Genomic DNA, 26,969 nt, shown 5'->3' on the forward strand with positions numbered 1-26,969 from the left:
AATGCCGATCACTTGACCTCCACGCACTCTTTCAAGGGGTACATCGGCAAGGACAACGTCCGGTTCGAGCTTACGCTTGCGAACGGGCCCATCATCAAAGGGACGCTCAACTTGCCTGGCATTGCGACCGCAGCCACCGTCGACGGGTCCGGCTCCTGGCAGTCCAACTTCAAATCGGACTGATAAGGTGCTTACTTGCCTGAATATCAAGACATGTTCATTGTTCTTACCCAGTTAAACAGAATGTGTCCAAGCCGTAATATCACGTTCAATTCAACTTGAACGATTCAAAGATGATGGCGTTCTGTAATCTGTAACCACTGACATGTCAATCTTATTCTGTGCACTCCATTCAGATTTGAGATCATCGGTACACTGCTAGTGCGACTCTGTTCAATTCGCCGCCCGCCTCAGAATGACCCTGAAGCTTGAAGCTTCAGCACGACACCACGGAAGTTTAATGTTCACACTCTGGTAGAAGACTTCGACTCCAAAACAGTCTTCAAATGGACATAAGTCAGTGCTTACTCACTGTATTCTGGAGTGAGGGAGGTTCGGGTTCCCTTGCCGAGGCAGCGTGATTGATGGAAAGGCACTGCCAAATGCCCGCAGCCCCGTCTATTCAGACCCCTGTTCCCAACCCTGTCATGGCCAGCAACGAGCGCCTCAAGCAGATCCTCGCCGCGTACCCAGCCGCCATCACCGACTTCTTCGGTTCTGGGACGCTGTGTCTTTTCAAAAGTGGCCCACCATGGCCCGTTGCTCAGGGTCAGGCGTCGAACCTTGTCCGCGCCGCCCGTCCCATCTATGATATGGAGAAGGCGGAGACTTGGCTCGAAACCGCGAAGCTCATCGTTATGCGTCTCGACGCGCTCGAACTAAAGATGCAGTTGACCGCCGTTGACCCCCTCGCCTACGCAAACACCGGCGATGAGAAATTAATCTGCAACTTCGTGGTCGTCATCAGCGTCAAACCAAACTCGCTTGCCCAGGGAGATGCTGCTGGGATCGTTACTCCCACCGTCCTTTCCGTTCTCATGGTGAGTTTTGTACTATTCCGTGCATGTGGGTGTTGGATAATCATTGTTGTTCGCATTCTAGCAACGTGGGTTCTCCAACGCTCAGGTAGCCGTTGTCGAGGCCGACCATCACCGCCAGGCCAAGTTCATGCCCTTCGACCCGAATAACGAGTTGGAGAGCACTGCCATCCTCCGGAAGCCCTTTACCTTTACGCCCGGCCTCTCCATCGCCCCTCATGCTACGCCTTACTACGAGGGCACGGGCGGCGTCTTCCTGCGTCTCAGCACTGGCACCGATGATAATGACAAGCGCGTCTATCTTCTTACTTGCGCCCACATTGCTAGGCCTCCGGTCCAGTTTGAGAACGTGGCGTATACGCTCAAGAACACGAGCCAGCCTCTCGAAAAATTCGTTCTCCACGGCACCGAGTCCTGCAGCGACGCGATCGGCAACATCATGAAGCTCATCGGCGACGAGACCAAGGGGATTGCCGCCTGGCAGTCGTCCCTCGACAGGCTCCCGGCGTATGCTCAGGGTGAGCCGGCTTCTCGGACCAACCGACGCGCCGAGCTCGCCGGCCGCATCGATGCCGCCAAGACGAGGATCACGGCCGCCAACAAGCTCCACGACGCTATCACCAAGAATTACACCTTCCTCGACTCCCGCATCTTCAAGTTTGGACATCTCTATCATTGCGCCAAGATCGAGGTCGGAGACGACGGTTACATGTACGATTGGGCCCTGATCGAGGTCCATAAGGACAGGCTGGAGGCCGGCTTGTTCCAAGGTAACAAGCTCTACGTTGGTGCGTCACAGTCTCTTGATCCATCACTGACACCCCTTTGTACCCAACAGGTGGCAACATGACGGCGGTCGACTGGGAGAACTACATGTTCCCTCAACCTCACGACCGTCAGGACTTCCACGTCCCCGAGGACCTTCTTCTCCAGATCGAGGATTACGTTTGTGAGGACGACTTCCGCAGCCCCAGGAACCGCGACGTCAACGACGGAGATACCCTCCTCGCCGTCAAGAACGGACGTACCACCGGCACCACCTTTGGCCGCGTCAACGGTCTCGAGTCCATCAACCGTTATTACGAGGGTCACGACCTCACGTTTGACGCGACCGAGATGATCATCCTCGGCTACGACATCAAGACGGGCAAGAACGATCATTTCTCGGACGGAGGAGAGATCCGTAGTTGTCGACAGGCGTGGTCGCCTTATTGGGCTCCTCACGGGCGGCAGAGGTCCAACCAACGCCACTGACAAGACCTACATCACCCCCTACTACCGACTCAAGAAGCAGATCGAGGCCAAGTTCAACAAGGCCCACCTTCTCCCTGCCAATTTTGACTTCCTTCTTGCCTGAATTTCACCTATGGTGCCCGCTTATTGTTGAAATAGGTATGTGCGCGGAGGCTCAAGCTCTCAAAGCTGGGATGACGGGTGAGGTAAGACGGGTTGCCTATTCACTATGACATACCTGGGACGACGGGTGAGGCAAGACGGGTTGCCTCACGTGGTCGTCCCACTACTACATCTGTACAATGCTATGTCGGTACTTCTAACACACCCCCATGATGAAGCATGCCTAAGATTTGAGTCCGAGTAAGGTGATCATAGTTTTGACCTTCACACTCCCTATAGCCTTCGTTAGTATGTCCGCCGGCATCTCATTGGTCTGCACATGCACAACTGCTATCCGTTTTTTTGGCGACTTCGTCACGCAACCAGTAGAATCGGAGGTCCAAATGCTTCATGCGGCCGTGGTGTTCGGGGTCTTTGGCGACTGAGATCGCCGACTGGTTGTCGATGTAGAGAGTTGATGCTGTTGTAAGGGCAACCCCGGAGGCCTGAGACAAGGTCCTAGCAGGGGAGGATCCAAAGTGAACATTGGTAAGCAAATACAAATGAAGCTGACCTAGCAGGGGAGGATCCAAAGAGAAGAAACTCTAAGGGTCCGCCTGCTAGGTAGCTGACTATATACTGCTTGTCCATAGCTGCCACTGTCAGGCACAGAAGGCTTGGGCGGTGTCGCAGGCAGTGTCCCAGGGCGACCGTCGGGAGGGTGTTGACGGATTGGTGATTGTGCGGGCGAGATGGAGGGCCGGACTGGAGTCAGAACCGGAATCGGACCGGAGTCGGACGCGTCTCCGAGGGGCCGAAAGGGGGGTTCCCCTGACATCACCCCCCTTTGAATGTGGCGTCCCGAAGCATAGACTGGAACGGAATCGAGTCGAAGGTCGCGGAGGCGATATGCCGTGGCTTGCCAGGGTACTTACGATAGAACTCCGCAATTTTCTCCGGGGCGAAGACGCGGTCGAACCCACTGGTCATGCGACGTGTCGTAGGCTTTCCATCTGACGAAGTAGTTCAGCCGTTTATACCTCACCCTTGCATCCAAGATTTCCTCTACTTCCCACTCCGGGACTCCGTCCTCGAGGTCTGGAGGGGGCTGGTCATAGCCGGGGCGTCCATCGAAGGGGTCGTCCTGGGTGAGCTCGAGCTTGACGACGGGGAAGACCGGGTGGAGCTTCGAGTAGCGCGGAGGGAGGTTGAGCTTGTAGGCACCTTTGCTGATCTCCGCGACTATCTTGAACGGTCCGAGGCGGCGATGGGAGAACTTTTCCGAGGGGCGAGTCGTCCTGATGTCAGAGGCATCCAGCCAAACACGGTCGCCGACCTTAAACTCCGGAGACAGAGTGCGTCTCCGGTCGTAGTAGCGTTTGTACTCCTCTTTGGCCTTTGTGAGCGCAGCCTTGGCTTTAGCAACACCGGTGGTGATCCGGTCACGGAACTCGTTCACAGACTCCATAGCGGAGCGGACTCCGGGTTCGAAGCCCATGCGTGGGAGCCGGCCCGAGTCTGTCATGAACGGGACTTGGCCGGAATCAGCTGGTCCCAGTCGTCCTGCTGATAGTTGGTGAAGATCCGCAGGTATTGCTCCAGCTCCTGGTTGACACGTTCTGTCTGCCCGTCCGTCTGTGGGTGGTACGCGGTGGATGTGGTGGGCTTGATGCCGATTAGACGCCAAAGTTCTCGGGTGAAGTCCGCCATGAACTGTGAGCTGCGGTCGGAGATGTACTTCTCCGGGGTCCCATGGTGCCGCCAGACGTTCTGGTAGTAGAGGCGGGCTGCCCCTACGGCATCGACCCGTCGTATGACACTCCGAGAAGTGGGTGCACTTTCCAAGGGTGTCAACGACAACCATGATCGCGTCGTACCCATGGGCTTCGGGGAGCTCTACGATGAAGTCAACGGAAACGGTATGCCAGCGTTCCGGGGGCGTTTCCGTAGGGTGCAGCTCTCCGTGGGGCAGTCTCCAGAGTGCCTTGGTGCGACAGCACAAGTCACAGGTTGCAACATACCGGCCGATATGGCGAGACATTTGGGGCCACCAGTAATTCTGGGAGACCAACTCCAAGGTCTTGAAGCGACCTGCATGTCCGGCGACTCGAGTGTCATGGCAGAGCTCGATGATGCGTCTCCGAAGGTCCTTGTCCTTTGGTACGATGATCTTCCCTTGGAAATGGAGAAGACCACCGGAGACGGCCCACTCATCAGAACATGAGGAGCAGGGGCCTCTAGCTTGACCTTGGACCACCTGTTAATCCCACATATCCCTTGTAGTTAGAATGTATGCTACAGCGCGGTGTGCATTCTAACTACAAATGTTTCTGTAAATGGTCCAATGCTGCAATAAATAGAGTTTAAAGTTGCAATAAATGTAATAATTCTGGGGCACAAGACTTGAATGCTAAGTCGGCAACCTATGCTGCAATATCTACTATAAATATTAAACTAACAGATCATTGAGGCTTGCCAAAAAAGGCATTTTTAGTTCAAAGGCACTATAATGTGTGTAGACTGTAATATCTGCTATCTCCAGTAACATATTATGATTACATCATTGAAAGTTGCCAAAAAAGGAAAGAGTTGGTATTACTATACGGCAGGATCTAGTGCCTAAGTAACTATAAGATATGACACTGTTATATAACATCTTACTATATTTGTGATATTATGTGATACTATATGTATTGATGGTACTGGTTTTGTTACACAGTGTCATATGAGGTCACAAGTGTCACATATCTCTTAAAAAGGAAATTTTCGCCATTTGACAGGAAAATCATCAGAGAATGTCACACATTGTCACAAAATCAAAGTCGTATATTTTGACTATATAACCACCTTTTCTTTAAGTAACCCATGGTGGCAGCTCAATAAATGTGTGAGCACTAACCCATCACTAGCTTATGTATAACTGATGGGCCTCTATCTTTATAGCTACTTGAGCTAAAAGCATGAATCAAGTACTAGCAGGAAGGGTCTCAAAAGTACCATTGATTGATCAGATATGTTGATGATTATCATATTGTATAATTACTACATTGACCCTTCGGTCCTGAAAAAGAGAATATCTGGTACTTTTAAAATATAAGGTAGCTGACTTGTTAGTTTGCCTACTCTGACCTAAGGGTCTGATGTGTCCCTTCTTAATTCCCAGTGAATGTGGCACTGATAATGCAATACATCCACTCATCAGTGGTATTGATCCCTATCACCCTTGCAAGATAAGCACAGATCTCCAGCTAGCCTTGGTGGATAAAGCTGGGAGAGAGTTCATTTGAAAGGTGTACCATCCATCTATCCTTCAGCTCTTGTCTCTTATCATTACCCTGAGCTATTCACTGCCAAGCATGTTAAAATACCAAGTTGAACAGTATTTTGCTGATATCTTAGGGCGACATGCATGGAATCTCATGATCTAAGTTGATCTGAGACTATAGGATGGTCCACCATGCCTCCACCCATTTATGACCACACAGCAGGTGTTAGGGTGATTCAATTCCCAAAGACCTTAGGTGCTATATAGCACAGGATAGAGATATGCTAGAGGGTCAGGGCCACCAGTTTCTGGGAGGTAAAGCATACCCCTACCAGTATATATCCTTAGATTTCCTCGAACCTCATGGGTGATGCCATGGTGAACCCATCATCGTTGTGGTAGATAACACTGATAATAGTACTGTGAGGGATCCAGAACATATATAAGGTTGATTCAAGTGCTGGACAGGTTCATTTGGAGCCCTATACAATTCTAGGCTCAATGCCTGCATCATACTTGAAATTAATTTCTGACCTGTTGTAATAGCAAAGGCACTCTCTTTTGCTCTATGCATACCTACCCTCTGTTCAGCTAACTGTAGCAACACATGCCACAACCACAATGCATTATAGTATGGAGTCCTACTAGACATCCAAATATCCTCATCTATGCATCCTAATGTCTGGTGCTCAGTCTATAGACCCCACCATTCATGTAAACCGGTTCTGCACTCAACTCATCTCAGAATATTGACCCCAATTCATCCTCTGGAAATATAGAGAGATCAATCAGAGTATGTGGGTATGTGTATACACCATATTTGCCCGAGTTCTACATATTTGATAATCAAATCATAGTAATATATAGTAGTATTCATCAGTCTAATAGAGCATAACAGGATTTTCTGGACATAGTATGTGATGTAAGGCATACCATTTCATAGGGGGATCCCTCTACATGTTTCCCACCTTAATCCCATCAGGGGACCCCTCACCTTCAAGTAGGTTATTAAGAGATTAGAGTGATAGAATTTATGCCATGTATACAGGTGCATGTGATATATAAAATTATGGGGGGTACACACAGCTACTATGGACATCTATTAGACCTGAATGCAACTTGGATCATGATTATCCATGCATTTCTCAGCAAGATATCAAGTGATCATTGTGCCTGATCCAATTTAAAACATGGAAACCAGGGGAAAAGTGGCATAATATTGGAGTATTAAGATATAGGACTATGATCACATCAGAACATCTAAAGCTTAAGTAAATAGCTACCTACCAGTACAATAGTCATTTGAATTCATACAGATTTGGTGGACAAATTTCAGCATCAATAGATATGATGAATCATCATGAGATGGTATAGGTATACTAATAACATTATATTTTAAAGGGTACTGGTCTTAATATTCAGGTACCCTTAGTGGTGCTTCAATAACCTATGTGGGTTGTCTACATAGTAAAGTATCACTGTATAAGGCATAGATCAGCTAATAATTGGCCAATGCTAATATAATTACTGAGCTGCCACTATCGGTCACTTAATGAAAGTTGTTCATATAGTCAAACTTTAATTTTGTGACACTTTGTGACATTATCTGATGATTGTACTGTCAAATGGCGAAAATTTCCTTTTTAAGAGATATGTCACACCTGTCACAGCACATATGATATAACACTGTGTAACAGCACATATAGAGCTGAAACGAGTACCATTAATATAAATAGTATGACATAATATAACAAATATAGTAAGATGTCATATAATAGTGTCATATATCATAGTTACCTAAGTACTAGATTTGAGTTGGAGTCCCACTTCAGCAGCCCAAGCCTTCATTTCATTTGACACATACTCTCCACCACCATCGCAGTTGAGCATTGCTAGTTGAAATTTGTGGTTGTGCTGGTTTTCTGCTGCTGCCTTGAAGGTCTTGAGGGCCATGAATGTGTCACTCTTCTGCTTGAGAAAGGCCACCGACCGCCACCTCGTGGCATCCTCGATGAAGGTCATCTAGTATCGGTATCCCTCAGGGGGTTGCCACGCTCATTGGGCCTTTGAGGTCAGTGTGGACAAGTTGCAGCGGTCGTGAATAGCGTTTCGCAGGCCCTTGAGGGATGTTGTGACAATGTAGTTTTTCAGCAACACAGTATTCGCATATTTGTCGAGATGTTGCGGGAACAATCTGGAAACCTGGAGGCCACCCAGGAAACACTGAGGGAATCAAACAGCCAAGTCAATGGAACTGTGCTATATTCTGCAAGGATCAAGTACAGGGGGAGAGAGAGTAACTACTGTGACTAGGTGATGTAAACTATGCTGAGCAGGTTTACACAATCCTCATTCTGACAGCCAACTTGTCTTTGTACGCCCTCTCCACGGAGGCTCGGTTCTGGTGACCGCAACACTCATGCCAGTCATCAATGGTTGGCTTTATGGTCGTAGCCCCATGTGCGTTTTCCATATCTGTAGGGATAACCACTTCCCCGTCCAGGTATGCCGAGTTCGTCTCATCAACTGTTGCGGTGAATCGAGTTTGCTGACCCAGTGTGAAAAAGATATGGTCTCCAGAAATTCTCACTTCAAGTCCCAAACGTGTGAGTTGAAAGACAGAAAGTAGATTTGAGCCCAGATCTGGTACATGCAGTACACTATGGAAGACCACTGGCGCAAATGCCCCACGAGGTTTAAACTCCACCGACCCAATTCCCGCTGAGTATACGATTGCGTTGTTCGCCAAACGGATGGGTATCCGATGCTGAGAGTATGATCGGAACCATTTGCGGTGTGGTGTCATAGGTGAAGAAGCACCTGTATCAATGAGCCAGTTAGATGTGGATCAGGAGAATGTTGAATGCGGGGTAAGGGATGTCATAGCACTTGCCTCGCCTGCAGTCTCAATAGCTGTGGCTCGACTAGCAGTCGCTGTAGGTTGGGGTGTCATTGGCATTTCTGCTGCATTGGCATTTCCAGTTCCACGTCCTCATTCTCGGATACGCCCACCACGAGCTTTCCCATTCTTCAAGTTCTCTTTTGCTGCGTTGAGGCTTGGACAGTCCCGAACAAAATGCGGCCCATCGCAAAGATAGCACACGAGAGCAGCGGCTGCCATCGAGAGGACAATTGGATTTTCCTCTTGTTTCACCCCCACAGTTGTGCTTGTGTGTAGTGTTTGGCGTGCTGCTTTTTCAATATCGCTGAAAGCCAATGAGTCACGTATTTCGAAGCTTTGAGCAAGGGTGCAATGCTTTTCTTGGCTTGATGAGTGAAGTGCCTGCAGCGTGACCATGCTTGCAAGCTCGTCTTCAAGGTCCTCAATCGTGAATTCACCCGGCCGTTGACACCGGATTTGCGTCAACGCAAGCTTGACGTTGTCAGTGAGTGTGGTAAGCACAAGTTCGGGTGGGACATCGGTGGGTAGTGTGATTGAAAAGAACCCGTTATAGGATTTGAAGTGGGCACCCAGCACCTTTTGGTTGTATTTTTCCTCCAGCAGCTTCAGCATTTTGGCGGGGTCACCCTTGACTTTTTTTGCTGCACGAAGGGTCTCCCGAATAGGTTCCTCGACTGCCAACAAGATCTCGCCGCTCACCTGCGACTTATGGTTGTTGTACTTTTTGAGGTCAAGCCGCTCGTCCCGAGTAAGTTGGTCTGGGTCTACGGGCGTTGGGTAGCGCTCCTCGCCATTGGTGATGCGGAGAAGGCCTTTTGTGGCCAGATAGGTGTTGAGGTCTTCATGGAATTTGTCGAAGGGCATTCACACTTTGTAGAACGGGCGCTGGCCAGAGCTGAGAGCGTCGGCCATGGCATATGAAGTTGGGGAAGTGAGGGCAAGTGCAAGTGTGGAGTGGAGGGGGGGGAAGGCACAGAGGTTGCTGGTGCAGTACGAGAAAAAGAAAAAGAATGTCGTTGCTGAGGCAAGTCAAAACACGGGGCTCATAACCTGTTGAAATAGGTATGTGCGCGGAGGCTCAAGCTCTCAAAGCTGGGACGACGAGTGAGGCAAGACGGGTTGCCTCACGTGGTCGTCCCACTACATCTGTACAATACTACGTCGATACTTCTAACACTTATCCCCTCTAGTTAGAGGGGCAAAGGGGGGGGGGTTCTCCCTTTAACTAAAGGGGTTTAACACTATTGCCTATGCTTTCTTAAACTTCCTTGTGAGTGTTAGTAGACATCCTACTCAGCAGAGGCCCAAGTCCTCAGAGGTTAGTGGACTCATCATGAGTGTTGGTGATACCACACTTGTGGCTATCTTTCTCAGCCATCAAACCTCTTCCCAGCTGTGATCCCGACACTACCCGACCCCCTGCCCACTGTCCCGATCTGATGGCGTATTAAAAGATCAAAGTTGTGCACTTCATTCAGACAACCCTAGATATATCAATAAAATTGAATATCTAAAATATTAAGGAAGATATAAGACTTTTGATCTAATGATCTGCAATCATAGAATCAAAATTGTAGAGAAAGCAATTCTAGCTAGTAATGTAAAGAAATCAAGTTGAAATTTATTCTCTTTACTGAAATATAGGCTCATGATGTATGTAATATGTCCACTAACTTCCTCTCTATAGAAGTTAGTGGACAACATGTGTATATAGATAGGTATATAGGAAGTTTCTGGACATATATCTATACTATAGGTTATCATGATTGTCTATATGCCATATTGAAGCCCTTTTATAATGATTTCATTAAGCAGTTATCTACTAACCTTCCTAGGCACGGGCTACAGGTTGGTAGACAGATGTCATATAGTAGTAGCCCTACTAAATGATCTAGATAGTAGATACTAAACTTAAAGAGGTATAATGAGGTTACAGATTCTATAATGCCTTTCCCCCTCTAACTAGAGGGAATACCATAGAAATAGCTACTGCTACTACTATAAGTATGCTTTCTTGAGTACATAACTAACTCTATCATGCATGCACTATATGTAGTAGTAGTGCATGAGATGTGGCATATCATTATTTTCACTGAAGGTGTCTACTAACTTCCTAGGTACAGAAGTTAGTGGATGCCCAGTCTATATTAATCAGTAGGTATGGGTTATGTACTCTACTAGATCCCTTGGATATCATATGCCAAGGCCATACTGGGCGCAATATCTGACTGTTTGGAAAACAGCACATTCAGCCTTTTCCATCTACGTGTCAGGGGAACCTCCCTTTCGGCCCGGAGACGCGCCCGATTCCGGTCCGATTCCGGTTCCGACTCCGGCCTGGCCCTCCATCTCGCCCGCACAATCACCGATCCGTCAACGCCCTCCCGACGGTCGCCCTGGGACCTCGCCTGCGATGCCGCCCAAGCCTTCTGTGCCCGACAGCGGCAGCTACGGACAAGCAGTATATAGTCAGCTACCTAGCAGGCGGACCCTCAGAGTTTCTTCTCTTTGGATCCTCCCCTGCTAGGTCAGCTTCATTTGTATTCGCTTACCAATGTTCATGCTTTGGATCCTCCCCTGCTAGGACCTTGATCTTAGGCCTCCGGGGTTGCCCTTACACTACGCTGCATAGGCGGCTAAGTGAGAAAATATAAGATACACACTGTCCATTTCTTATCTATACCAAAGATGTTCTGCATAGTACCTCGCGCCCAAGAACGGGCGACAGATGGTGCATTCTTGGCTCTCTCAAGGAAGGTGGTGTGCTTGTCGTCACTCATCTGGGCTCGGGGATGGAACCTCCAGCTCTGCTCGCTTGCAAGCCTGTTGAGGAAGACAGTGTTGTCAAGGTCAATAGTGGTGTTGGATGGAGGGAGGGTGGGGTATCGTAGGGGCTGGATAGGGGTGTTGTCTAAGCATCAAGACGGACTTGTCGGATGGAAGTTGGCTGGCAGGCAGCGCGGGGCATAGTGGGAACAGCGGTGAGGATGGAGTAGGTAATGCTGCTGACAGGGGGTTTACCATGCAGCGAGGGATAACGAAATCAGTAGAAGTGGACTTGTCCAGTCTGCATCACTCCCACTGATCAGGCACTAAGTGAGTCTGATCAGTGGGATTGATGCCCTTGCACTTGACATCGTGTGACAATGGAGATCAAGCCAAGCCCTGCCGGTTGCCGCGGACGCCTCACACTGTAAAATGGTATCTTTCAGTGTAACTGAAAATGATGCTTTTTATTGTGGTTTCAGATAGTTCTGAAATTGGAACTAAAAACAATATTGACAGTTTGTCTAAAATTTGCATGAAAAGCAGTGATTTCAGCAACAGTTTTACTGGCTACTTAAAACACAGCTTTCAGTATACAGTGAAAGTTATGCTGAATGCACTATTTTCAGTTCATTTTTTGTGTCTTCTGAAATTAGTCCTTTTGGTGATGCTAATTCTTATGCTGAAATCACTGATTTCAGCATAATTTTCAGTTCAAGCTGAAAACAAGGTTTCAGGTACATAACTGAACATTGTGTTAAAGTCCATGCATCAGAACATCAAGTCCCCCCACAGGGTTCTGATATTGGAATTATTGATACGATTTTCAGTTACATCCTAAAATCCTTGTTTTCAGCTGAAACTAAAATTTGTGTTGAAATCATTCATTTTGACATGAAAATCAGTGTTCTCAATAGGACAAATTTCAGATAAGATATAAACTGAGCTGAAAGAAGTGCTTTTAGCATCACTTCAAGCATATACTGAAGACTGTTTTCAGCAGCTGCTAAAACTGTTACTGAAACCACTATTTTTGGTACAGATGTCAGATAAACTAATAGTATTGTTTTCAGTGCCAATTCCAGTGCTGCCTGAAAGTACAACAAAAAGTATCATTTTCAGTTATACTCAAAGATACAGTTTTACAGTGTGCCTGCTGTGTCTGGCCCTGGTCAGGGTCTGGGGTGGAAAAACTGTGGCCGGCACTGCAACCTGCTTGTCTGTGACAGGTCTGCTAATCAGTGGGACTCATGAATGTGTCACGTTTGACGGCATGAATCCCACTGATGGGACGTGAATCAGTGAGACTGGGCACAAACAGTGGGATTGGGCCAGTCCCAGTCCCACTGATTTTGTATACACTTCCATACAGCGAGGCACAGTGATGCTGGGGGAAAAGGCGGGAGAGGGGGAGGTCGGAGGACCCAAGAAAGCTGAGCCATGCCTTCTGTTTCATATGACAGACTGCTCTCTGAGGAGAAGACTGCCAGATTTCTTTTTGGCCAAGTCCAGCCGCCAACAGTGAGACGGTCACCGCTTAGGCGCTCTCTCTTTCTTGGCTGTATGGTTGAGAGTGTGTGTCCCGACTGGGACCAGTCCTTTCCTGATTGGGATATTGTGTGGCGATGAAAGAAGGCATTTGCAGAACCGCGATCGGGGTCGATCCAGCACAAAAACAACCTCAATCTCAGACTTAGTGTGTATACTCAGAGTCGATTCTTGCCGCTCCGGCTGTAGCCATATAGTATGATCGGTTATAAGTAATGCATTCCATGTGCAAATCCACGCAGCCTTCACTTGTTATGGTACCGTGACCGTGAGAATTGATCGGCCTCCAACTGACACGGCAATGACCGTGACATTTATGGGGCGCTCTGATCCTCTTCAGCAACTCTTCCAAAACTCTTCGGACTTCCCTAGGACTCGCCACACAACAACCTGTTTACTACTGGAGTAGTGCATCATGTCATCCCGACAGCAAATGCCGCGTGAGCTTTGGCATCGTACATGGATCCTCTGCACCACACTGGAGCTTCTGGCGCTCTGCCTTACCTGCAAACAGTTCAACGACATTTGCCAGCCTCTCCTATACCGTGACGTCCGGGTTGTCCCCCCAGTTGTGGCTGATTATGATGATGACGCGCTCCCAAAGTTCATGGACGACTTCAACGCTCTCTTGGCCAGTTCACGTCGACCGGGGTTCGCAAAATCACTCCAATTCGGGATGGACAACCAGCATTGGGGCAAGCGGATAAAATTGACTTCTGAGGTATCGAAAACCTTTGTCCAGAGCCTTGCGCTCTTCCAGAATGTCACTTCCCTCACCATTTACTGGTTCCATGGTTCTGCTCCCGAACTTCGAGGCGCGATCGATACACTCCCACGCCTGCGTCACTTGAAGCTCAGCAACAGCACAGTTACTTCGGGACGACGGCTTCCCTTACACGTTCTAACGACCGATAACTTGTCTCTGGTCGCTAATACGCAAAATTTATTCGACATTGCCGACCCTGTCCATCTCCAGAGATTGTGTCTTCGGGGAGAGCATTTCACCAGCACTATCATACGAGGGTTACATGGTGGTCTATTCCCTCATCTAACCCACCTTGAACTCGATTTGTCCAATGAGCTTCCCGGAGGATTGGCTTCGGAGTTTATGGCGCACACACCCCATGTCCATACTCTTGTTCTCCGCTGCATAAAATCATATGCACTGGACCCCTCTCGGTCTTATGGCTCAATGCCAAAGCCTAGCCAAGTCACTCCTCGCTACAATAGCTCCATATCTCTCCCCCGTCACACCCTGCCAATGCTCCATCACCTCTCTTGCCCTTACAGCCTCGCAGAAGACATCGTTCCTGGTCGCCCGATTGAGAGCCTTGTGCTGCTTCCAAACGCCTTTGACCTCTATGACCCCGAGATTGTTTCTGCTCTGACGGCGGCGACTGGACAAATTCTTAAACTACGGCTCCTACCGTTGATTCCTCTGGATGCGTTTTCAGATATCTGGGAAGCTGGTCATATGGCATTTCCGGACATTCAACAATGGGAGCTCACCATTAGATACGGATGGACGGGCGGTCTGGAAGATCTACCGCAAATAATTTCTGGGCTCGTTACGCCGTCGAAACTGATAGAGCTTCACCTAATGCTCCCCAACCTGAACTGCGCGGACCACCCAAAGCATAAGGAAACTCGGGTAGCGATTGCGCAAGCACTGGTTCTGCGGCAAGATAGCAAGTGTCTCCGTCGCGTGGTATTCGAGTATGACGACGAGAAGATCACGGCGGAGCTGAAATGAGTGGTTGAAATCCAGGCAAGGCATTCGATGATTGGAAGTGGGCGACTTTCGTCAAATAACCTTGGGCGGAACTGCTGGGCGGTTTTTTAGCAGGGGATGAAGCCGACAAAGTTATTCGAAGGCAAAAACTTCTGTCTGTGGGTTTTTCGATTCTGCGTATTCACCCCGCAGCCTCCGATAGTCCCTTTATAATCAAAACATGCGTTTGGAAAGCGAGGTGAGTAACATGCGCAACGACTCAAGTGTGCAGGACTGCCAACGCAACATCACTCATTAGTATACAAATAATGTTAGATACTTAGACCACTGAGTCCTTAAAACCTTCATACTCAGTCTAGATGATGAATCGGACGGAACCAGCCTTGTGGTTATGATCACATGTTACTGAGAAAAATCATGTCAAGCAAGCCGCGGCGCGGCGGTCCAGTTCTGTTTTAAACCGCGAAGATGCCATGTGGGCTCTTGAGCGTCTTCCTCCCACCACAACCCGGAATCAAGAATGGCCGACAAGCTCCTCGGTGTACTTATCCTCACTCGGTGCGTCGTCGATTGTGCTACTTCACAGCAATCTTATCGATGCCAACGGCAGACATGGTGACCGTGCAGGTACGCGGTCGGCCTCAGAGGAAGGAAAGAATCTAACGCTTGGGTAGGGTTCTACCAGGACCCCAAAACGTATACCGCCTCGGGCACCGCAATAACACCTCTTGGCACTGTACGTATCAACGCGCATTTCTTTGAGGTCGTTTGAGAATCTCGCAGAAACAAGAGTTTCAATTGGGGCAGCTCCTTCGTTCGATGTATCTCAATGCCTCGTCACCTCTCAACATCCAGGGAATGAACGACACGCTCGTCAACCAGAACCAAATTGTGTGTTTCCACGCTCTCCCCCCACCTTACTCGCAATCTGTCCATCTTCCCCTTCGACTTTTGACCCTTGACTTGACACCGAACTCACTGCCGTAAATAGCATGTCCGTGCAGACGCTGGTGGGGAACTTGGCGTGATCTACGACTCAGCGGTGGCCCTCCTCCAGGGTTTATTCCCCGCCAACGCGAATTACACTCAGGATTTGGCGAATGGGACTGATGTGCAAGGGGCGCTTGCAGGATATCAAGTGAGTTAAGCTATTAGAGATTGCGCTTTACCTCAACTTTGTTCTTAGTATGTTCCCAGTAAGTGCATTACCCCCCAAGTATTTTCTTTTAAACTCTTGATAACAGTTGAATCCGTTGAGCCCACGAACGACGTCTCTCTTGAGGGATACACGTTATGCAATGCAAGTCACCACAGCTTCCAAGTACTCAGTCTGACCTTGTTTTAGACTTTTAACGATGCCACGACCGCCTTTTACGCGTCCGCAGAATTTGCGCAGAAGAAGAACGAAACTTCCGCGTTTTTGGCGATGCTGCCGCCCTACCTCGACGGTCGACCAGTCACACTGGAAAACATGTATAATGTATGGGTTGCTTCCTCTATGGAGTTGAAGAATATTCAGTCTCGCAGATCTTCGACTTCATGAACGTCCAATCAATCCACAATGCCGACTTCGCCAAAGCTCTCCCACCCACCTTCCTCCCCCAGGTCCGCGCGCTTGCGAACTGGCATGAATATGGTGTCTTTACTTCCGCAAACCTTGACGGGGCCGGGAACAGTCCGTCACTTTTCCGCTCCTTGACTTGTGAGTTGGCTGATTGATTTCTCAGTTGCGGGTCGCGCAATATTGCCTGGTATTATCGCCAACCTACGCAGCATCGCCAACGCCACGGACCCTCTCAAGTTTGCGTACCAATCACTTGCATACAAACCCTTCCTTTCGTTGTTCAACATGACGGGAGTTGCACAGGCCCATCCAGAACTCGCTGGACTGGGTCAGTATTTTTGTTCTTGCTGAGCCATGATTATTGATTCAAGAATAGTAAATTACGCTGCGTCTGTGGCGATAGAGGTCCGCCAGCCAAACGACGGCAGCGAGCCCGTTATCCGCTTAAACTTCAAAAACGGCACCGACGCAAGTTTCGTCACTTACCCCTTGCTCGGTGGCTCTGGCGACGTGACCATCTCTGCTTTGGCAAACCACGTTAACGTCGGTCCTTTTTTTTTGGTGCCCCATAGCACGTTTAACGAGTTTCAAAACAGCCTGCGTTGGTCAACAGCACGACTCAATGGTGCACGGCCTGCAACAATACGCAAGACCGTGGATGTGGCGCGCTCGCGCAAGCTGCTGCCGCGGCCCTCGCATCGGCCCCTGCAGCCCACCGCCACCAACCCATCAGCCCGGTTGGTGCTGGCTTCCTTGGCGCTGGGTTGACGGTCGCGGTCATGCTGGCCATGTTTGCTGTGTTGACATTCTTGGGATGCTTGACGATCGGACGAGGAAAAGGGAAAGCAAGAAGAGCAGGAACCCCAAGCTCGAAGGCGAGTTTGAATTCGACGCCGGCATTAAGCTAACGTGCTTCATATAGTCTGATCACGACGAAAAGGCATAGGCCACAGAACGTCTAAATATTCGATCTAAGTTACCGTGTATTACCTCCATTCATGATCAGAGTCGTTGGCTTCATAAATCCCATCATCTGAATCATCGTAAAAGTCGTCTAGAACGCTATGAAGATTGCGGGCGTGAACATCGAAATGACTCACCACTAGATCGCTCTTCTTCTGAGCTATCCTCCTCGTCGGGATAGTCGTTTTTGTAATATTCCTCCGCTACAGCACATTAGAATAGTTCCATTTCAAATCTGGCAAATAAACCCACCATTTGAATCCTCGTCCGCTTCATCCTCTTCTTCCGAGTCTGAGGCGGAATCATAAGGATCGGTTACCGACGGAGGCAGACCAGTGCTGCACCAAAGTCAAGAAAACAAAACTTGTCCATCTCCAATTACTCACAGTGTCCCGACATTCGCAGCGGCATTCCATTCACTCAAGGTGGCCGCTCTATGGTAAAAGACATCCCAGACATAGTCGTCGGATGACGTGGAGGAAGAGAGGTCGCTGGGGACGGTGATGTCATTGACTAACGGTCGTGAATACGAGGAACCCTGGTTCGAAAAGCACTCAACTGTTCAGATAATCGCTCAACATCGGCAGGAATTTGTCCAACTCGTCGTCATTCCCCATCGAAGCAGACTTGTCTCCGGAAAGGACTGCATCGTACAGCGTAAAACCGGTGTCTTTTGGTTTGGCGGCTTCGAGGTCTTTGGCAGAAAGAACTTTAGGACTTTATGGAGTGTCAGTTCACGAGAATATATGAGTTGAAGAGCAAGACGCACGGGCTTGAAGGAAACCGTCGTTTCAGCGGTCTCTCTGGTTGTTCCTGCATGATGACCTTATATCGTCGTTGTGTGTCCTCTTTTGCCACCGTTGGCGATGGAGGACCCCGGGGTAGAGCTTTCGATTGGGCGGCTACAGCAGGTGTTGTGGCTTCGGCCGCCGCCAGACGCGAGACTTGGTCCTGCCCGAAATCATCAACCCAATAAACAAACACGGCACCAGCTCGCACCTCGATATCGCGCTTCTTGCGTTCATCATCCCAGGCGTCATTTTCCACCGTCTGGGCAAACTGGAAGACTCCCGCGCCGACCCCAAGCCCTGCAGCACCTCCACGAGACTTCTTCTTTCGTCTTGACTCGACCACTGTTCAGTCAACATTAGAATGAACATGACATGAGGAGGATTCACCTAGTGCATCAAGCGGCTCCTCATTCCGCTTCCGTTTTATGCGGAGGATCGTATAGGATGGTGCAACGACGTCGATGTCCATTGTCAAGAATAATCACGGTCACGTGTGTGACAAAACACCCAAATATTCTAGATTTGCCGCAAAGTCGGCCTAAAGAAGCGTGTTACATGTTACGTTCTCGTAACACGTCATATCGTCGCTCTTTCGCTCTTTCTTCATTGTGTCACCATGTCTTCGTCGTTGTCTGAGGAACACCCTGCAAAACGCCTGGATCGGTGCACGATGACAGTCCAGACAGGCAGTCAAGATTAAAGCAACCCAACAGAGTGTCGGAATAGTCGTAATGTAGCCTTTTTGACATGCCATCTGTTCTACAGTTAAGAGGTTTGAAAAGTGTTCATAATCAAGTTGGCCCTGGAAGCAATGATATCCAAAGGCTCATTCAGATGCTCAAAAGCTGACAAGCTGAAAATCATTGCTTCCAGGCCAACTTGATTATGGACATTTTCAAACCTCTCAACTGGAGCGCAGACAGCATGCCAAAAGGCTACATTACTATCACTTGCAACTATTCTGACACTCCATTGGGTTGCTTTAATTTTGACTGCCTGTCTGGACTGGGACTGGGAAGAAGAAGAATAGGTAAAAGACCTCTTTATTCACTGTGGAAGGGTTCTGGAGGGAGGCCAGGCATAGGCATAAGGATGTGCGCCAAGCCTGCTGGGACAGATTGCCAGGGGTATTCGGCCTTCCAGAGTGGAAGGAGCTGCGGGAAATGGATGCATAGCTGTTGGTCTGACTTGCACTCATGCAGTAGTAACTGACTTGACGGAGTGTTTACATAAATTTATTAGACGAGTGGAATGAGTGGAACCTGTTAGAGCGAGAAATTCATACTTTCCACACTCGTCAGCCACCTGTCACTCGAAATCCATCTTTCGTAGTTCCTCCCACTCCGGAAGCTCGAAGAACGACGGTAATCTATCCCAGAATTTCTGCCGAGCAGTCTCGTGGACAGCCTTGGCCACGATGAGACATTTTTCACAAACTTTGCTACTCCAGTCGTCATGACTATCCCACTGGGTCAAGAACTCGTGAATCAAAGCGTTGGGGGCGTTCAGAGCTAGGCCGAGCAAGAGGTCGATTTTCACAGAGCACTTGGGGGCTGCCGTACATTCGACACAAGGGACACTTTCAATCCACTTCAACGGTGTTTGATGGTACGGTTGCATGAGCCTGACATGAAACCGTAGACATGCGATTTCGTCGGCTGTGGACAGCTTCCGTAGAGCATGGTGGAGAACCTGATGAATAGTTTTTCGGGTTATGAAGCAGGAGAATTAAAGCGTACATTAGGATTATCGTGATCGTTTTCGCCGGGTTCCGCGGCAATGATGATGTCATAGAGGAGAAGTGGAAGTATGGAAAATAATCCGACTTCTCGGGCGAGATTAACGAGGTGGACAAGGGCCTGCGTGATCGAGAGGTCACCAGGTATTTCGATATGCATCCACCCCGTATCCAGCTGGTCGTGCTCTGCCAACGTGGTAGGGAATTCACATTTAAGCCGTCGGACACAGTCGCTGCGAGGCAGAGGTATGTCATATTTCTTGCTGAGGCGCAGGATGGCGGACAGTTGGTCCAATGTGGGGTTTCTCGTCCGAAAGAGTCTGTGAAGGTTATTCATGAGTCTTAACGTGGCGAGCGTATACTTCAAGTTGCCCTACTGCAACGGAAACACAGCAGCGAGAAGATGTGTCCAGTCCTCGCTTCGGTCGCCACATAAGATCACAACAGGACACCCATCAACTAGTGGTTCGTCTTGGGGAAGCGGTAGGGAGAACATATCGCGGAAGACGGATGAATGCATCGCTAATACGCTCTTCGCAAGCCGGAATTGCGTCGACTCGACCTGTAGGATGATATTCCCGTCGTCAAACCAGTAGTCGGTTGAGCGCTGTAGGGCAGGGGGACCGCTTGCATCGGAGCTCCCATAGTCGTTTCGAGGCCGTTTCGGAGGGCGTTCTTCAGTGGACATGATGAAAATGGTTTTCTTGGATCAATGTGACGATATGTGTGACAACAATCTGACTTTTCGTCCGTGCTTCTTCTGTTGCTCAACATGAGACGACCTGCGCATATACTTGACTGCAACACTTGATTACTGGGGCGCAGGCAATTTCCAGCTACTCAATAAGTTCAAGGTCGGGGTGACAATCCAACACTTATGCCCTTCGAATTTCCCGCGCAACACTCTGTGCTTCGAGTCCGATTCCAAGTCGCGCGCGTATTTGTCAAGATTGGAATCGACTCAGATGACAATGCAATCCTGCTGCCACCGTGTAACTCCTGGGCTTCGCGTGGAGTGAGCGAGCGGGATACCGACTCAAACGCCACCATGACCAAAAATCCAGAAACTATGATCAATTCTCCAGTCGGCGAAAGCGGAGGCGGCGCAAAACGATGCCAAGAATCCTGACACGGGTTGCAGGAAGTATGAGCAGGGCAACGACGCAGCGCGCGGGGACCCAGTTCTACATGGCACAGCAATTACTTGATTCTGGTCGACACGGAGTAGCGCCAAATACGCGATGGTGTTCGCTGGCACTGCGCAGGCCACAAGCCCGCGGGCAGCGCTTGCAGTAGAGTTGACATCTGCGACAAGCGCCTAAGATACAGAAAACAGGCGAAAAAACGACGACATGCCAAGGCAAATGTGATGCGGGTTTCTCGGGAACTTTTCTCGTGTGCCCGTGTCACTTTTGTCTTTGTTTATTTATAACGAGGTATAGATATACGTATAAGGGACTTACAAACGCACCACTTCTAGTTTTCCCACTCAACTCTTGACCACTATGGACCTACACTTTCCCCGCTCCCATCGCTACTCAGCGCCTCCTGCAACGATAACGAACTCTGGATACCTTACCCCGTGGAGCTCTGCCTCTGAAGACCTTTCGAGTACAAGGACGGGCTTGAAGCCGAAGGGCAAGCGAAGTAAACCGCGGCGGACGAATCGTGCATGTCTAGGATGCAGGAAGTCAAAAGTCCGGGTGAGTTCTCTAGATCTTGCCTACACTTGATCATCTCAATAATAGTCTTCACCAGTGTGTACGAATTACTGGACATTTCGGCCTTGGCCACGGAAGAACCGGTAGTCCTAGCACAAGCATGCCACTAAAGCTGGCGGAGACGCAATGCGAACGATGTACTCGCCGGGGCGAAACCTGCGCGTATGGCGATAGTAATGAGGTGGACGCCCACGCTGTTCTCATGGACAACGCCTCCCGCATACGACCGTCAACTTCGATGACCGAAAGCTACTTCGCCCACGACCAGTCGAGCTATACCCCCATTTCGCTTGCCGTTTTGAATCACACTGGATATGCTATTCCTCCTCGTCGGCCCGGCAGCTCCCCGGCTTCCAACGCTTCGACACGGAGCTCAAGCTCCCCAGCGCACCACCCTGACCACGATGCATTTGGCCAGATTGCCCTGCAGCTGCCCAATATGACAATGCCCGCGTTGCCCATGTCACGGATACTGCAACAAAATCAACCCCATTATTACTCGCCGATCCCAGTGCCCGTCGCCCGTGCTTGGCAATACGACTGTATTGACCCACTTGGATCCTGATACCTGCTAATGTGATGCAGCCTCAAGTTGACACCGTCCACGGCCGGGCGCTGGCATTCTCGATTGTCTTTGAATTCATGGCTCAGGCTAGCTCAGCACACCTATTACTAACGCTGCTCTACTAGTACTTACTAAGACTCGGACTCAGCCTAAGTACCGACACCTAGCATTAAGCATACCCAATATACTTACTACCCATAACTAATCGCAATTCTCGCGTGCGCAAACCTGAATAGTAGGACTTGGCAACAAAGCAATCACGACGCCGCTCGGGACGCCCTCGACTCCGGATTTTTGCTGCCACTTGTTGGCACACATGTGCAACCGTGACGGTCTGCGCGGAGAAATCCTCCCTCCAAGCGGGTGTCTTCTGTTCGGACCCCCGGTGCCCGTCCGACGCCGCTGCGCAACCTGCGGGTGTGTGAAAATGTCGGGTAATGGCCGACCTCTGATGCGATAAGATATGCCCGAGATAATCGATTGCAAGATGTTGATAAGATTATTAGGAGCCAACGGCTTACATTGGCTACATGCAAGTCCACGGCTGCATAGTGCATCGACATTCAATATAAGCATGACTGTATTTGACGATGGATATTTATTATGTCCAAGCCTCTTTTTCGGGTTTCGAGCTGCTGGTTCGCCTGGACGAATGAGAGGCGCACTGACAACAATCTGTAATTGAGCTGCATCTGAGTCAACATGAATGAGTTCGTGTGTTTAAAGTTCAATTTCACCAAAGATTTAATGAGGATTTGCATAGGGACCTTCCACAGCTCTGAGTGGGCTCTAACTCGGTTTGAGATCGCGGTAGTGCGAACAATGGGCACAGCCCGAGTTTAGCGATGGCGATGAATGATGAGGCCAAATGGTGGTTTGAAACGGCATGCAAACACCGTTACAGAATCCGAGGCCGTTGGTAGTACAAGCTGTACATCTTATACATTACAATGAATTGAACTCATTCGATTCGAGCTTATGCATCCCCCACTGCGCCAACAGTCCCCGGACTTCCAGCACTCTTCCATGCCGCAAGTATGAGACCAAGAACATCGTCGACGCCGGTGCCCTGCTTGACGCTGGTGAACACTGTGGGACCGTCTCCACGCATTAGTTTCGAGTCGCGGTCCATCACCTCCAGGGAGGCACCGACGAGAGGCGCGATGTCAATCTAAAGACGGATGAGCGCCAAAATGGACAAGGAAAAAAACGAGAAAAACCTTGTTGATGACAAGCAGATCGGATTGCGAGATTCCTGGCCCGCCTTTGCGCGGGATCTTATCGCCGCCCTAGAAAAAAAATGACTTGGGGCAGAAAAAAAAACGCAGAGGAGCACCCACCGAGACGTCAATAACATAGATGATATAATCCGCCAACTCTCTAGAGTAATTTGCCGCCAAATTGTCTCCACCGCTCTCCACGACGAGCAGCTGACAGCCAAACTGGGCCTGAAGCGTCTCCAGTGCGCCCATATTAGCGCTGATATCTTCACGGATAGCGGCGTGTGGGCAGCCGCCGGTTTCGATTGCCTGGATGCGTGATGCTGGCAGAGCGCGGTTCTTGATAAGGAATTCTTGGTCTTCACGAGTAAAGATATCGTTCGTTACGACCGCTAAAGCGTTCCGAACAATGAGCCTCCGATAGGATGAGAGGGAAAGCGACGCACCGATATTGTATTCCTTCCGCAAAGCCTGACATAGGGCCAGCGTCAGAGCAGTCTTGCCAGACCCAACCGGTCTATGCTATCCGCCTTGAGGCGTGCCTTTTACGGCCCACAAAAGTGACGCACCCGCCAATCCCAACGGTGAATCCCCGCTCCTCAAAGTTCCTAGTCGAATAGTCCGGCAGGTCGCGTTCTGCAAATTTGCCCGCATGTTCCAGGTGTTCGTGGGTATGACCGTGGTCGCCTGGGCCATGTGAGTGGGAGTGAGAGTGGTGAGCATCGCCATCGTGCGAGTGCGTATGCGCAGCAGGGCCAGAGGACGAGAGGTTGTTGATGAACTGGACCGTCATCCTGTCGATCGGCGTGGGAGGGAGATGAGTCACGGCCACGTGAGGGAGTGACACTTGTTTCCTCTCAACCTCGACGCATGAAAAGGGATGCAGTGGCTGCGTCCTTAGTTGCTTACTCTGATTCGGAGTCGGACGTGGAAAAGCCATCGCCAGAGCCTCCTCCGCCACCTGCTAAGAAGCGGTATGTTTCTTCCTTCATAGCTGTTTTTTCCATGACATTAAATACTTAGGAAGCTCCCAACCCTCTCGAATACGCTGTCTGGTCCGAAGCATATAGACGATCCGAGTCAACATCAAGGACGAACTCGCTCCACGCCACACGTGGATGGACAATGGGCGACACACATCTATGCCCATGTCCTACCTGACTCAACATTCGTGAAGCTAGTTCAGCATATTATCGACGCGGCTAGAACGGTGGTTCCTAGTTTGCACTCGCTGGTCTCTCCTGGACAGGGTGAGGACGGCCCCAGTGAACAAGAGCCAGAGCTGCACGTCTCACTCTCTCGGCCCATATTCTTGCGCGCAGAGCAGAGGGAGGAGTTCAGGAATGAGGTCAGGAAGATCGCCGCGGGCACATCTCGGTGCGTTGCCTTTTATCATGCCATCACCTCTAAAGCCTAGCTTTCCCAGTTTCGCCGCTTCCTTCGCACGCATTTCGTCTCTCACCAACGACGACAACACGAGGATATTCCTTGTCCTCGAAATCGGAGCTGGACATCCCGAGGTAGTCTTCGGTCTATCTCTTCCTTTCCACAACGGCTAAATAGGCTACAGCTATCCGCCTTCACGAATGCACTGACGCCCCTCTTGCAAACGATCCGCCAAAAAGAGTACTATGCTTCCCCGCGCTTCCATGCGTCCATCGGATGGGCGCTAGAAACAACGCCAACCGGAAGCAAAATCAGTGCCTTTCCAGAGACGCTCCTACCAATGCTCAACGAGCGATACTCCGCTCGGTTGAGCGCGACCAGCAGCATGTGCGATATCGCGGAGGTTGGCGTCAGAATCGGGAAGATGGTTACGTTATGTCCTTTGCAGTAGCACAACTACCGGGTTATGTACTGTCCTTCACGCTGTTCTACTGGAATACTTGGAGCCTGAGCGACCTGAAAACGATTATCTACGTATTTCTTTGATCGACAGTATAACGAGAAAGACAATCTACTGAAAACACAACAGAATAAGTGGAAGGGAGAATTTGTAAGTATATGTATTCAAGTAGTTGGAACTTCCATAAACACTAGAGTAATTCCGAACTCCATAAATCAATCAAGGGTTGGAAGATCTTGGTAATCTCAATCTGCTCTTGTAGGTTGCTGGTAGCAATTAATTTCCCTAATTGATGTTTCTTGATCCCATTCAATAAGGCAAGGCTTTCCTTGGAATAAGGGGCAGCTGCTTTCCGTGAAACTATCAAGTTCCTGCGCCGATACAAGTTTCCATGGATGGCAGCAGGATTCACTGTGGGAACTAAGCCAGGCAATAATAAGACCAGAGCAGCATCTAAAAGTACACTCTGCCCCACATGAGAATGTTGTCCTATCCAAGTTAGAAATGTAATCAAATTCTCTTGCATATTTTTTTGGACGTCCTCCCATATCATCAATTCGGTGAAGTACAGGATGACCATAGATATTGTGCCTAAAGATTTGTTAGATAGAGAAAAATATTTATTGACATATCATACTTGCTTGGCAGAAGGAGATACATCAACCTGTTAAAGAAGTATACTTTAGTTCGGAAGGGAGAGTTCTTCAGTTTCTCAGTTATATAATCAAATACACTGTATCCTGCTGAGATGCATATAGCAAGAGGAACAATTCCATGGAATTGAGCTATGGCATCACTTTCATTTTTCTGGATATTACTGTTAATTTGTGTTAAAATGTATTTAGGTTACAATAATAAGTATGGTAAATAACTCACAGAAGATAGCTTAGAAAAACTTCATTGGATCTATTTAAAGGATATTCAACCTGTGTATGAGGCCAAATTGCAAGCTTTGTAATTGATGATAGCTGCTGGTGAAAAAAATAAGCCTGCATCTGGAATAACTGTTCTGGATCTTCTTTTTGAATTTTTTCAAGTAATGCAAAAGGGGATAGCCCTGGTAAGAGTTTGTTGTTATATAAACCTGTGTTAATACCTTCCCAAGTATGCTTTGGATCCTGTTGTAAATAGGAAAGACAAGTATAAGCAGCAGAAATGACCTGAGAGTCTTTATATGGTATGTCACCCCTGTAAGTGGAGCATGCCAGCACAATAAAGTCCAGAAAGCCAGCAACAAGAGCACTTTCCCAGATTGTTTGATCTGTATTTATAAGCTGATGTATAAAGATAATCACAGGAATATGTTTTCCAACATAATCATTCCTATTAGAGAGGGCTGAGAGATATGCATGGCAGAGTTGATTTTCCATAAAGCTAGATATCAAGTTAGATATAAAGAAGTTAGATATCTGGATAACTAACCCTGACTTGCAAAATAATACCAGACACATTATTTCTCTGAGAAGCAACTGAAGATCTTCTGCTGGCCATTTTGCTAAGGCTTTTACTAGATGTGATATGTTTGAATATGCAATTTCTGTAAGAACAAGTTTTAAAGCTAAGCACTGTATTTTTCCTGGATACAGCCCTGGCCTATTGCTTTGTTAACTTAGTCAAATGAGTATAAACCTTTACTTACCTTGTCAACTCCAAAAGCTCATCTATGAGGACTTCACTGTAATCATCAATATCTTCTTGAAGTAGATGCTCTTTTATGATCTTGATTCTTCGGAACATATGGATTTGCTCAACCCCACGGAGGGTTGCTTTCCCCAGCATAAGAATGGCTTTTCCACTGAGTGTTCCCAACCCCCATTGTGTGCTTGAGGATGATATGGAATACATCTGCGAAGAGGAGACAGAGGACGGCAGGGATGCATGTGAGGCACTACGAGGGAGCATGCCAATAGGGAGTAAAGGAAAGGATGCCGCTCACAACCGCAGCCGCTTTTGAAGGATCTTCACGGTTGATCACA

The 26,969-nt window shown here is 48.9% G+C and overlaps 7 protein-coding genes across 7 annotated transcripts; 4 read left to right on the top strand and 3 right to left on the bottom strand.

The window, feature by feature from the left end:
• Window positions 1–584: 584 nt before the first annotated feature.
• On the top strand, window positions 585–2,291 carry MIND_00880200 (uncharacterized protein; the record flags this gene model as incomplete). The annotated part of the gene is made up of 3 exons (XM_037365458.1): window positions 585–1,040; window positions 1,102–1,825; window positions 1,876–2,291. The coding sequence occupies 3 exons, from the start codon at window positions 585–587 to the stop codon at window positions 2,289–2,291; spliced, it is 1,596 nt and encodes a 531-aa protein (XP_037218700.1).
• A 12,787-nt stretch (window positions 2,292–15,078) lies between these two features.
• Window positions 15,079–17,095, top strand: MIND_00880300 (uncharacterized protein; the record flags this gene model as incomplete). Its single annotated transcript, XM_037365459.1, has 13 exons — window positions 15,079–15,143; window positions 15,196–15,212; window positions 15,260–15,321; window positions 15,369–15,476; window positions 15,577–15,723; window positions 15,772–15,781; window positions 15,830–15,885; window positions 15,931–16,065; window positions 16,113–16,260; window positions 16,313–16,477; window positions 16,526–16,692; window positions 16,746–17,024; window positions 17,072–17,095. Exons 1-13 carry the CDS (start codon window positions 15,106–15,108, stop codon window positions 17,093–17,095), a joined length of 1,356 nt encoding a protein of 451 aa, XP_037218701.1. The 5' UTR covers window positions 15,079–15,105.
• A 40-nt stretch (window positions 17,096–17,135) lies between these two features.
• On the bottom strand, window positions 17,136–18,372 carry MIND_00880400 (uncharacterized protein; the record flags this gene model as incomplete). The annotated part of the gene is made up of 8 exons (XM_037365460.1): window positions 17,136–17,203; window positions 17,250–17,315; window positions 17,365–17,450; window positions 17,499–17,625; window positions 17,672–17,829; window positions 17,882–18,063; window positions 18,112–18,245; window positions 18,291–18,372. 8 exons carry the CDS (start codon window positions 18,370–18,372, stop codon window positions 17,136–17,138), a joined length of 903 nt encoding a protein of 300 aa, XP_037218702.1.
• Window positions 18,373–19,211: 839 nt separating this feature from the next.
• Window positions 19,212–20,338, bottom strand: MIND_00880500 (BTB domain-containing protein; the record flags this gene model as incomplete). Its single annotated transcript, XM_037365461.1, has 3 exons — window positions 20,019–20,338; window positions 19,643–19,961; window positions 19,212–19,595 (listed from the first exon to the last, which is right to left on the bottom strand). The coding sequence occupies exons 1-3, from the start codon at window positions 20,327–20,329 to the stop codon at window positions 19,212–19,214; spliced, it is 1,014 nt and encodes a 337-aa protein (XP_037218703.1). The 5' UTR covers window positions 20,330–20,338.
• A 760-nt stretch (window positions 20,339–21,098) lies between these two features.
• On the top strand, window positions 21,099–21,927 carry MIND_00880600 (Zn(2)-C6 fungal-type domain-containing protein; the record flags this gene model as incomplete). Its single annotated transcript, XM_037365462.1, has 2 exons — window positions 21,099–21,344; window positions 21,400–21,927. The coding sequence occupies exons 1-2, from the start codon at window positions 21,147–21,149 to the stop codon at window positions 21,925–21,927; spliced, it is 726 nt and encodes a 241-aa protein (XP_037218704.1). The 5' UTR covers window positions 21,099–21,146.
• A 976-nt stretch (window positions 21,928–22,903) lies between these two features.
• Window positions 22,904–23,967, bottom strand: MIND_00880700 (Urease accessory protein UreG; the record flags this gene model as incomplete). Its single annotated transcript, XM_037365463.1, has 5 exons — window positions 23,717–23,967; window positions 23,594–23,664; window positions 23,268–23,539; window positions 23,148–23,216; window positions 22,904–23,098 (listed from the first exon to the last, which is right to left on the bottom strand). Exons 1-5 carry the CDS (start codon window positions 23,938–23,940, stop codon window positions 22,904–22,906), a joined length of 831 nt encoding a protein of 276 aa, XP_037218705.1. The 5' UTR covers window positions 23,941–23,967.
• A 26-nt stretch (window positions 23,968–23,993) lies between these two features.
• Window positions 23,994–24,984, top strand: MIND_00880800 (uncharacterized protein; the record flags this gene model as incomplete). The annotated part of the gene is made up of 4 exons (XM_037365464.1): window positions 23,994–24,121; window positions 24,171–24,524; window positions 24,574–24,667; window positions 24,718–24,984. Exons 1-4 carry the CDS (start codon window positions 24,018–24,020, stop codon window positions 24,982–24,984), a joined length of 819 nt encoding a protein of 272 aa, XP_037218706.1. The 5' UTR covers window positions 23,994–24,017.
• Window positions 24,985–26,969: the final 1,985 nt, after the last annotated feature.

This window comes from Mycena indigotica, assembly GCF_014461135.1.
Source record: "Mycena indigotica strain 171206Taipei chromosome Unknown Mind.scaff0007, whole genome shotgun sequence".
In the NCBI taxonomy this organism is placed as follows: domain Eukaryota; kingdom Fungi; phylum Basidiomycota; class Agaricomycetes; order Agaricales; family Mycenaceae; genus Mycena; species Mycena indigotica.